Here is a 12,365-nt window from a genome sequence, read left to right on the forward strand (position 1 = left end):
ACGGCTTCGGTCTTGCATTGAGGAGGAGGGCGCTGTGACGTGTACGGGAGAAGGACTCCTCTTCACTATACAGCCTACTGTTGTGTATGAGGACTAAGGATTCAGCTGATTTTGCGAATTAATACTTTTATTTTTCGCATGACGCCAGCCAAACGGCTGCAGAAAAATCTTGCTGTATGAGGGAGAGGCGTGTGCGCCTTTTTGGAGTTTCAAAAGGTTCCCATTCACCGTGGATATTGGCTAAGCCCTACTACTGTGGGACCATTGGACTAACGAGGAAGTGAGTAAAAATCTTGTTTTGTATTATGTCAAATATTAATACAGCGATTACATAGTAAACACTACAAATTTTCTTTAAATAAAGGACTACTTACGTTTGATCATTGATAGGCATGTAAAAAGCTCTCCTCGTGCACATTAGCTGCACGTTAGCTGCACAACAACTGCAGCCGCCCTCCTCCAGGGAACGAGCTGTAAATTACTCTCCGCCGGGCGGTTTGCCGATTCGCAAAGACAATCGACAACCCAGTCGTCATGTCAAATAATCCGGGCTAGTTATGTGTGATTTTCCGCTTCGAAGACTTTGAAACATCACTCGGTTCGGATTAGCATGTCGGCTAGCTGTCACGCCTCTTGGTTTGCTTACATTCTCCGAAGCTGGGGAAGGGAAATGACATATGTCCGATTTAGGTGTCATAAAATATCGTTCGGGAGGTGCGACAGTAAAGGTGAAGTAAACAGTTTTGACCATTATGGAGTAATTTTGCCATGTCTTCCTGAATATGTGCATTTTTATCATGTCATATTCCATTTAGCACAAGACTGTTATTTGTCATGGCTATGCCATTTATTTAGCAGTTGTGGAAAATACTTGGATAAAATAAAAATATCCTGTAAAAATATTGAAGTAAAGAGACAGAAACAATGACATTTTGCAGATCTCTTCGTCGCGTTTTCCTTGTTGTGAATAGTTCCCCCTCGACGAGCTGACTGGTCCTTCTCAAGCCATTTATTTAGCTATAGGGGAAAAATACTTGGATAAAAAGAATATCCTGTAAAAATATTGGAGTAGAGAAACTGAAACAATGACATTTTGTGGCTCTCTTCGTCGCGTTTTCCTCGTTCTGAATAATTCCCCCTCAATGGGCTGTATAGTAAAACCGATGAGCCCAGTTTCCCGCTGACGTCATCCACCTGTTGGGGACGCTTGAGCCCTATAATGCTAGGCGTGGCTAACCGGCAGATTAAAAGACTAATTTCTCGTCATCTGCACTTTGCTAAATTGTTGTATATAATCGAATCGTCTCAAAATATGATTCTAATTCACATAATAATGCTATTTAAGACTTTTTTTCTCCTGTCGTATGCTCTATAAGGCCGAGTTATGCTTCCGCGTCAGACCTGCGCCGTCAAGGAAGACCCGATTTACGATCTTGCGTCGTAGCCTCTATTGCTCCTTCGAAATTTTCTGACTTTGCATTGCATCAACGCGTGTGACGTAGTGGAAATGGACTGTGATTGGTCTGCTCAGACTGTTGTTTCCGGTTCAGTGCGAAATCACCGCCATTGTCAGACATGATTTTTCTACACATGCAAAAATGGACCAAGCCAACGAGAGTATCAATGAACAGCAAGTACGACAACTTCTACAATGTCTCGTCAAGACATTATGAAGATTGCCAAATGGCAAGCAATTCGTGGGAGGAGATTGCTGAAAATACGGGGCTGGAGGTCAGCAAGTGATTGAATAAAAAAATGGAAGAACCGCCGAGACAAGTATGTGTGTGTTTGGAATCGAGTGGCCACACAAAGCGGTGACCCAGTCGGCCTAAAACTGCCAGCTTTTTATCACTTTATGTCGTATTTTTGGTTGGTGCACTTCATCATTTATTGTGTAGATATGCTTGCTGTGAGTCTGTGACTTATTTACATGTCACACTCCAAGAATATGAAGAATAAAGCACAGGTTTGGTGTCAAAAGAGTTGTTTTGATGTTTTTCAACAACAGACAGTTCACACACGAAACATCATCACTGATTGAGAGTGACTCGGTGCTTTTATGATAACAACATAAAAGCTTGCAACGCAGTTTGGGAAGTGCCATAGATGCCAGAAATCTGCTATGGCTTCCCACTGTCTTGTAGGACATGACAAACAAATCGGGCTGGAGGGCTTTGCAGACCTCGAACAAAACGCTGGACGCAGTGCTCGATGCCAGTTTGAAGCTTGCCGCCATAGCTAGCTGGTTTCCACCCGACGCTAAAACTCTATGCGGCATCAAAAGTCGGACAGACAGCCTCGAAACAGTCTTCTGCGTCGCCTGCGCCTCAACATTTGTATGATCAACATTTATTCAATGTTGATGAGCTGAAGATCCACATTCAAGCGTTCCATCTTTCCTTGTTTATTTATTTTTTTGTCCGTTAAACTAGACCAAAGGGAGTCAACAAGCATGCCCCCAAACCGTACAAACATAACGACACACCCCTTTAGTGGCCGGGCGGTGAATTACAGAGCAACGCATTCCCTCACCGCAGAACTCTCGAATGCTCATTGACGCCGTAGTCACTTCGCCGTCACCGCAACGCAGGAGCATAACTCAGGCTTTACACTGCTGGCCAAAAGTATTGGCACCCCTGCAATTCTGTCAGATAATGCTCAATTTCTCCCAGAAAATGTTTGCAATTACCAATGCTTTGGTAGTAATATCTTCATTTATTTTGCTTGCAATGAAAAAACATAAAAGAGAATGAATTTTTTTTTTTAATCATTATTATTTTTACACAAAAAAATATGGGCCGGACAAAAGTATTGGCACTCTCAGCCTAATACTTGGTAGCGCAACCTTGACACAAAATAACTGCGAACAACCGCTTTCGGTATCCATCATTGAGTTTTTTACAATGCTCTGCTGGAATTTTAGACCATTCTTCTTTGGCCAACTGTTCTAGGTCTCTTAGATTTGAAGGGCGCCTTGTCCAAACTGCCATTTACAGATCTCTCCACAGGTGTTCTATGGGTTTCAGTTCCGGACTCATTGCTGGCCACTTTAGAAGCCTCCAGTGCTTTCTCTCAAACCATCTTCTAGTGCTTTTTGAAGTGTGTTTTGGGTTATTGTCCTGCTGGAAGACCCATGACCTCTGAGGAAGACCCAGCTTTCTCACACTGGGCCCTACAATATGCTGCAAAATTTGTCGGTAGTCTTCAGACTTCATAGTGCCATGCACACAGTCAAGCAGTCCAGTGCCAGATGTAGCAAAGCAACCCCAAAACATCAGGGAACCTCCACCATGTTTGACTGTTGGGACCGTGTTCTTTTCTTTGAAGGCCTCATTTTTCCCCCTGTAAACTATGTTGATGCCTTTTCCCCAAAAGCTGTACTTTTGTCACATCTGACCACAGAACATTCTTCCAAAACGTTTTTGGTTTTCACAGGTAAGTGTTGACAAACTCCAGCCTGGCTTTTTATGTCTCTGGGTCAGAAGTGGGGTCTTCCTGGATATCGTACCATAGAATCCCCTTTCATTTAGGCGCCGACGGATAGGGCAGTTGACACAGTTGTACCCTTGGACTGCAGGACAGCTTGAACTATTGGATGTTAGTCGATGTTCTTTATCCACCATCTGCATAATCTTTCGGAACAATCAGGTCTTTGGAGATAAACTTGTAGCCCTGAGATTGCCCCTGCTTCCTCACAATTTTGCTTCTCAAGTCCTCAGACAGTTCTTCAGTCTTCTTTCTTTTCTCCATGCTCAATGTGGTACACACAAGGACACAGAACAGAGGTTGAGTCAACTTTAATCCATTTTAAGTGGCTGCAAGTGTGATTTAGTTATTGCCACCACCTGTTATGTGCCACAGGTAAGTAATAGGTCATGTTAATTACACAAATTAGAGAAGCATCACATGATTTTTTTCAAAGGGTGCCAACACTTTTGTCCGGCCCATTTTTTGGAGTTTTGTGTAAAATGATGATGATTAAAATTTTTCCCCATTCTCTTTTGTGTTTTTTCATTGCTAGCAAAATAAATGAAGATATTACTACCAAAGCATTTGTAATTGCAATCATTTTCTGGGAGAAATTGAGCATTACCTGCCAGAATTGCAGGGGTGCCAGTAATTTTTGGCCAGCACTGTAACTAGTTCTCATTGATTTCATATTCACCACAAGCCAACTAAATAAACGTTCTATTATCTTATTTACACTCACTAGCCGTGAATCTGAAACACGTCCATCCATACAATGAATGCTGATCCCTTTCCGAGGAAGTAACTCCTGAAATGATGTTCATCTTGCTTATTTAGGCAGCTCAATGAAGCCTCAAACATGTGTTCGGCCCCTTGTGATTGGCTAACGTAAAGTAAAAGTTGTAATGTAAAAACCAACAACAATCAGGTTAAATGAATCGTGGGTGCCTAAATTGTGATCACGATTAATTGTTATGAAACACTGTACAGTAATTGACCAATTGTGTTCACACTATGTGCGCTGCAGGTGCCCTAACCTGCTATCCTTGAAGCTCTCGGGCTGCGGACACATCACAGATCAAGACGTGATCCTCCTGCTGGAGAAGTGCAGGAAGTTGCATCACCTTCACCTAGAGAACTGCGCCCGCATCACAGACCGTTTACTGGACCGGGCGGTGGCTCACGGTACCAGTCTTGAGGAGGTCAAAGTTGACTTTTGCAGGAACATCACAAAAGAGGGGCTGAGGTTTGTGCGAGAGAAGAAGCCAGAGTTAAAACTAAGTGCAGTGAGGAGTGCAGACATGATCCCAGATAGTAAACCTGAGGAGAAGGTGCCACTCAGAAGGACCTTGCAGAAACTCCTGGAGTTCTCCTGATAGAACTAGTGGTTTCTAAGGACTATGTGTTATTTATTGGCAGCGTGATTTTTGATTTTTTAAAAAAAAAAACATTTTTATACAGTTTGTGTTTTTCTTCCTTAACGTTCCTATGGTAATTCCCCACTATTTCACCATGTACGACCACAGATAGTTAAAAAGCACAAACACCTTTTTTGTATAATTGCCTTTATTTACTCACTCACTGCCATTAATGGCAATATAGATCAGATCCTTACTTGACAAAGTTTACACTAATAACTACATTCCTACTCCTTCTTTTATATTCAAGCTGAATCTGAAATTGTATACAAAAATGATCTGGCTAACACAGTCCAAGATTTAACAGCATATTTACTGTCATGTTCAAGAATCGTTTGGTTTTTGCGTGTTGTTTTTGAGGTCCCACACATACTGAAAATTGGTCAAGATGTTTAAGGAAGAGAAAACCCCTGTTCATGTGCATCCCAGAGGGAAAAAATCTTGTTTCATAAAGTAAAATAAAAAATTTCATTTTTTCCAATGTGTAATAGTGGTGAAAATATACACTACTGTTCAAAAGTGTGGGGTCTAAGCGACCCAAAGAAGTATGAGAAATAGCCGTTGCTAGACATTTTTAAATGCTAGTGCTATTATAGCCAATCAAACACCCTATTTGAAAAAGCTTTAAAGGGAACCTCGGACCTAAAGACTTACAGTGCCTTGCAAAAGTATTCGGCCCCCTTGAACCTTGCAACCTTTCGCCACATTTCAGGCTTCAAACATAAAGATATAAAATTTTAATTTTTTGTCAAGAATCAACAACAAGTGGGACACAATCGTGAAGTGGAACAAAATTTATTGGATAATTTAAACTTTTTTAACAAATAAAAAACTGAAAAGTGGGGCGTGCAATATTATTCGGCCCCCTTGCGTTAATACTTTGTAGCGCCACCTTTTGCTTCAATTACAGCTGCAAGTCGCTTGGGGTATGTTTCTATCAGTTTTGCACATCGAGAGACTGACATTATTGCCCATTCTTCCTTGCAAAACAGCTCGAGCTCAGTGAGGTTGGATGGAGAGTGTGAACAGCAGTCTTCAGCTCTTTCCACAGATTCTCGATTGGATTCAGGTCTGGACTTTGACTTGGCCATTCTAACACCTGGATACGTTTATTTTTGAACCATTCCATTGTAGATGTGGCTTTATGTTTTGGATCATTGTCCTGTTGGAAGATAAATCTCCGTCCCAGTCTCAGGTCTTGTGCAGATACCAACAAGTTTTCTTCCAGAATGTTCCTGTATTTGGCTGCATCCATCTTCCCGTCAATTTTAACCATCTCCCCTGTCCCTGCTGAAGAAAAGCAGGCCCAAACCATGATGCTGCCACCACCATGTTTGACAGTGGGGATGGTGTGTTCAGGGTGATGAGCTGTGTTGCTTTTACGCCAAACATATCGTTTTGCATTGTGGCCAAAAAGTTCAATTTTGGTTTCATCTGACCAGAGCACCTTCTTCCACATGTTTGGTGTGTCTCCCAGGTGGCTTGTGGCAAACTTTAAATGAGACTTTTTATGGATATCTTTGAGAAATGGCTTTCTTCTTGCCACTCTTCCATAAAGGCCAGATTTGTGCAGTGTACGACTGATTGTTGTCCTATGGACAGACTCTCCCACCTCAGGTGTAGATCTCTGCAGTTCATCCAGAGTGATCATGGGCCTCTTGGCTGCATCTCTGATCAGTTTTCTCCTTGTTTGAGAAGAAAGTTTGGAAGGACGGCCGGGTCTTGGTAGATTTGCAGTGGTCTGATGCTCCTTCCATTTCAATATGATGGTTTGCACAGTGCTCCTTGCGATGTTTAAAGCTTGGGAAATCTTTTTGTATCCAAATCCGGCTTTAAACTTCTCCACAACAGTATCTCGGACCTGCCTGGTGTGTTCCTTGGTTTTCATAATGCTCTCTGCACTTTAAACAGAACCCTGAGACTATCACAGAGCAGGTGCATTTATACAGAGACTTGATTACACACAGGTGGATTCTATTTATCATCATCGGTCATTTAGGACAACATTGGATCATTCAGAGATCCTCACTGAACTTCTGGAGTGAGTTTGCTGCACTGAAAGTAAGGGGGCCGAATAATATTGCACGCCCCACTTTTCAGTTTTTCATTTGTTAAAAAAGTTTAAATTATCCAATAAATGTTGTTCCACTTCACGATTGTGTCCCACTTGTTGTTGATTCTTGACAAAAAAATTAAATTTCATATCTTTATGTTTGAAGCCTGAAATGTGGCAAAAGGTTGCAAGATTCAAGGGGGCCGAATACTTTTGCAAGGCACTGTATAAACTCTAATAAGCCACAATTGTTCTCTTTTACTAAAATATGTATTTGAAACACATAAAATATTGCCATTGATTTAAAAATCTATACTGTATAGTGCATGTTTTGACCTACGGAGGGCGCCATGTTTTATACGCACAATGAGGCTCGGGGTGATGACGTATTTTGTCTCTGTTACGAGACAAACACTACCGGGTTACTCCAATTCCTTCTACGCGGCAAGACGACCAAGACATTACTAGTACTTACTATTGAGTTGTTACCTTTTGAGTTATATTACCTTTTCATTGCCTCAAAATACTTTTTGCATGTGTTTCCTTCTCATAGCATTGTGTTTTCTTGTGGTAGCTATCACGCAGATTATTTATTTGTTGACCACATTAGTCACGTAGCATATTTAAACCACTCTTATTTGAGATTACTATGTTGAAGTATTTTCTTAAGGCATCTTTAGAATGTTCTGTCTGTATGCATCGAAACACAACAAGCTGAAAGCACACAGTAGGACTCTGGGTGTCAAATTCGCCTCTTGTAGGACGTTTTGCCGGTGTAGCACATTTCGGCAGAACACTTTTTTTTCCTACACTTGTCTCATCTCATCCCGTCTTTCCTGTTCATTTTGCTTTTGCTGCTTGTTTTGTTAAATATCGACAGTGCTGTTATGCTCATTGATGTTCCTCTCGGTTTCAAAATTAAAGGGTTGGACAGATGACATGTTTATGTCGCTAGAGTCATACTCTGAAAGACCGGCAGTGTAACCAACAATGGTGACCTACTCAAAGTAATTTTACAAATCGTATAAAAAAGAAAACATCAAGAGGGGTTTCAATATCAAATTATTTTAACTCATAAAAAAGTTTATTTTTTAAGAACTACAAGCCTTTCTATCCGTGGATCCCTTCAATGGATACAGGAAAAGAAGCGGGGTTCGTCTGAGTCCTACATTGAGAAAGGAAAAACACAACGACATATTGAACAGGTACAGAAGTTTTTGGGTTTAAATTAGGGCTGTCAAACGATTAAAATTTTTAATCGAGTTAATTACAGCTTAAAAATTAATTGTAATTAATCGCAATTAATCGCAATTCAAACCATCTATAAAATATGCCATATTTTTCTGTAAATTATTGTTGGAATGGAAAGATAAGACACAAGATGGATATATACATTCAACATACGGTACATACGGTACATATTAGCCCGCCATTGTTGATGTCAATAATTACTTACACAATGCTCATGGGTGCTGAAGTCTATAAAATCAGACGCACCCAAGCGCCAGCAGAGGGCGGCAAAACTCCATAAAACAAAATTAACATGTGGGCATTTCACTGTACTGTCATTTAAATCTGTCTGAGTGGGGCATGTGCGTTAATTGCGTCAAATATTTTAATTTTGATTAAGTCAAAAAATTACTTACCACCCGTTAATGCGATAATTTTGACAGACCTAGTTATTTAAATATTTTTTTCATTTTCAGAGGTCTAAGATATGAGCAATTTGCATACTTGAACACTTTGTGCAACCAAAGTACATGACGGTCATTTATACCAGGTGTTGTCTATTGCTTTATCTCACTGGCTGCCATTTCTCGTCTCTCCCAGTTCAAATGGATTGGGTGTCTATTGTTGTCAATAGTACTAAAGCACGATACTTCCAGTCCTCCCACTTCAAATGAATTGAACAACAATCGCCGTCAATGGTGGCCAATAAAATCAGAGCGTGAGTTCACGTTCTCTTTAGAAAGCAAAATCGTTCAAACCCAATTGTGTCTCTGCTGGTTGCTGTCAAGTACTGCATTTGAATTGACCCCAGTTGCATGAAGACATCAGGACTCAATTCCATAGACATGTTAACAACCCATTATTCAATTATATAACCACCCCTACCAAAAGATAGCTGTACGATGCAGTACATAGTTACGTCACTTGAAACCACAACCACAGTATGTTTCAAACTAATGCGACACTCATATTGGATCCTATTTGCATTGTTGAGTTGACATATTAACAGAAAACTTACATAAAGACAGGAAGAACACGTAAAACCACTGACAATTTTAGATCCTGAACCTGACTCTCCCTAATGTATTACTATGTGTTGAGCAGACGCTAGGCTTATCTAAAACAGCATGTTTCAATATAAACGTTTAAGCTGCCAACTCAAGCGAAATGAGAGCTTTAATAGTTCCAGGTGGAGACGAGCCCTGCAACCTAACCGGACGACTGCATGTTTAGCGTGTAACAACATGAAGGCATCAAAGCAACTATACAATTACAAAGCAGACAGGCCTGGAAAGACCCAACGCGCACACGTGTGTTCTTAAAGAGATAAACGTCATGTTCCAAACATTTTTTGTCACCTCACTTCACCCAAACTGACACACGCCACGCTGCAAAATCCACTCACTCATATGAGGGTTTTGTGTCTCGCTAATATGTATGCAAGCCTGGCCTTCACACTGAAATGTGTCCCAACGGACACAAAGCAAGTTTGTTTCTCCAAAGAGGGGGCGACTTTGTTGAAAATCATTGAATTAATCAATGGAACAAAACCTCACTGTGTATATAACAACTGATTTTTTGTGCATGGATGTGTCTCTAACAATAGACAAAAGCGTCATAGACAACAGTGTATAGTCGCAATGAAGCCACCATCGCTGATAGGCGGTGATTAAAATAAGTGTATTAATGAGTATGAGCAAGAGGATTTTAGCGGATCTTTGTAAAATTGTATGAAAAAGTTGGCCATCCTGCGCTGGAAGCCAATGATCGCTGCCAACCCTCCCAGTAAAAATGGATTGGACGGCTCACGCCATCAATGGCACCAAAAAATGAGCATTCACAGCTAGTCTTCCCAGTCTTAACATGAGTACATTTCAGTTTTTAGCTTTTTTAATTTGATTAGTTTTTCTTAACATTTCATGAATTTATAATATTATGTATTCCTAAACAAATACATAAAATTAATCAGTAATTATAAAAATACAGTATGTTAACATCTCATTTTGGGTCACGTAGGCCAAATTTGAACACTAAATTTTAATATTGTGGCCTATATGACCCTAAGTGTGTTGTATAGGTCACTTGTCTCATTAATTGTTGAAGAAGTGGTTCTTAAACTGGGTATAAAGAACACTAGTATACCTACTGTATGGTCAGGGTTGAAAGTGGCTAGAATTTCTTGCCGGAACTCCCCAACGTGAAGGTCGCCACGGAGCCAGAATTTTTTTTTTTTTTTTTAACGTTTTGGAGGGGGTCAAACCTCTTAAACTACTGAAATGCAAAGAAAACTGTTTTAGCATAGTTATTTCTATAACACATATAGAAACTGATTTTCGTTCAAATTTGTATTTTTTCAATCATTTGCAAAATAAAAGTTAACAAAAACAGCAATAACCCCAACCTCCATCTCCTAATTTTTATTTTCCCTCATTTCCTCATATAGTAAATGCCAAATCTCAATTTTAACTACATAAGAACATAGGATGTGTATTAAAGTTAATGTAAACATTTCCTTTTTTTAAATAATAAAGATATAAGTAACATACATTCAGAAAAATAAGTACAAATGACATATTATGCAAAGTGAAATGGAATATATTTTGAAGATCGCCCAAACATTGACTTTTTTAAACCATAAGGAAATGAATTAGTAGCCTAACATAAATGAACAAATTTAAGTCCAAAGTGCACATTGACAGCTAAGATGTTCTGAACCTCCCCATCAGAGCAAATAAAACTAAATATCATAAATAAGCCTCCTCAACTCTTTCGTTTCTCTTAAACATTTGATCAATTTTATGTTGCATTGCCCTTTTTTTGTCGCATCAATTCAACAACCTTTTTTTTTTAATGTGTGTCAGTATGTGAGCCAATTGAACGGATAAAAGACTCCAGGCGTTTTGCCTTGCTACGTGCATTCGCACATTGACGTGACTCATGATCGCCAGACGCTACACAAGCACTTTTATTATGTTTATTATTACCACTTGTGTATGTACATCTGATGTTGGTTTATTGTTTTCTTCTTGGAGATGAAATGCATGTGTGGCAGCTTAGCATTTGTTTTTTTTTCCATAGTGTTTTGACAGTTGCCATCATATTTTCAGAATTACAGCACCGTGTACCGGAACAACATTCCGGCCCTGAATCTTATTCTGGAACAGCATTCCTGCCCTGAATCTTATACCGGAACTGCGTTCTGGCCCTGAATCTTATACCGAAACTGCGTTCCTGACCGTTCTGGCCCACTTTCACCCCTGTGTATGCTATATACTAGTAGACCTTCTTTTAGCATGGGGATTACATCCAAGGATTGCAAGTAGTGACTGCTCACTTGTTTTGTTATTTTTGTATCTTAAAGCTTTATACATAATATACTATGCAAGTGAGGTGCAGGACTTATTTTTGCCTACATCTTTGCAATCCTATGGTTTACATTGTACTACATATTTGTGACTTTGTGGGTTGCTTTAAAGTAGAAGTCCCAGAGAATTCTGGTGCTCCTAATAGTCCCAAGCAAGGCTGATATGGCCTCTCCCCCAGAGGTGGACAAAATGAACGAAGTGCTTTTGAATTGGCAAGTCGTTGTCCGACAGACAACAGCCGTTCATATATAAATGCAACCACTAGACATACATTGTGTTGGTATACGGCCCAAACGGAGGGGAACACACCATAGTTGAACTATTCATGTGATAGTTTGTGTCAGTTCAAGTCAAGCTACATTTATGGAGTTTTGCACATTTTATTAATGTGTGTTGTTTTGCAATTTTACTGCTGGAAAAAAATATTTGTGACAGTATTTATAGGGCCTTTATATGCAAGCAATATTTGTTATAACAGAATGTTTGTGATGCCTGCAGGTATGTTATGCTATGTTTGTCTTTTCTTCCTGGTATTTATTGATGCACAGGTTTCAAACAAGAGTTATCACAGCAAATCATAACTATCAAATCAAAACGATGAAATACTATAGAAAACACACAAAACTGTACCCCACAAATGTACCTCTAATACACCCTCTGTCCTCTATACTGCACTCGTTGAAAGGTTATCAAGCCCTTTTTTTTGTTTTCCTGGGACTACTTGTTATACAGTGAGGAGCAGAAATATTTGCACCCCTTGTGATTTTGCAAGTTCACCCCCTTAAAAAATAGGTAGAGGTAAAAAATTTCAATAATATATGCATTTCCACT

At 39.8% G+C, this 12,365-nt stretch overlaps 1 protein-coding gene across 1 annotated transcript in view; it reads left to right on the forward strand.

The window, feature by feature from the left end:
* fbxl22 (F-box and leucine-rich repeat protein 22) overlaps window positions 1–5,539 on the forward strand; it is a 28,129-nt gene extending 22,590 nt beyond the window's left edge. Inside the window, exon 3 of the mRNA XM_057835686.1 lies at window positions 4,496–5,539. Within this exon, the coding sequence (XP_057691669.1) occupies window positions 4,496–4,844 (349 nt within the window). The 3' untranslated portion in view covers window positions 4,845–5,539. The remainder of the gene's footprint in view (window positions 1–4,495) is intronic.
* The last annotated feature ends 6,826 nt before the right edge of the window (window positions 5,540–12,365 follow it).

This window comes from Corythoichthys intestinalis, chromosome 5, assembly GCF_030265065.1.
Source record: "Corythoichthys intestinalis isolate RoL2023-P3 chromosome 5, ASM3026506v1, whole genome shotgun sequence".
Classification (NCBI taxonomy): domain Eukaryota; kingdom Metazoa; phylum Chordata; class Actinopteri; order Syngnathiformes; family Syngnathidae; genus Corythoichthys; species Corythoichthys intestinalis.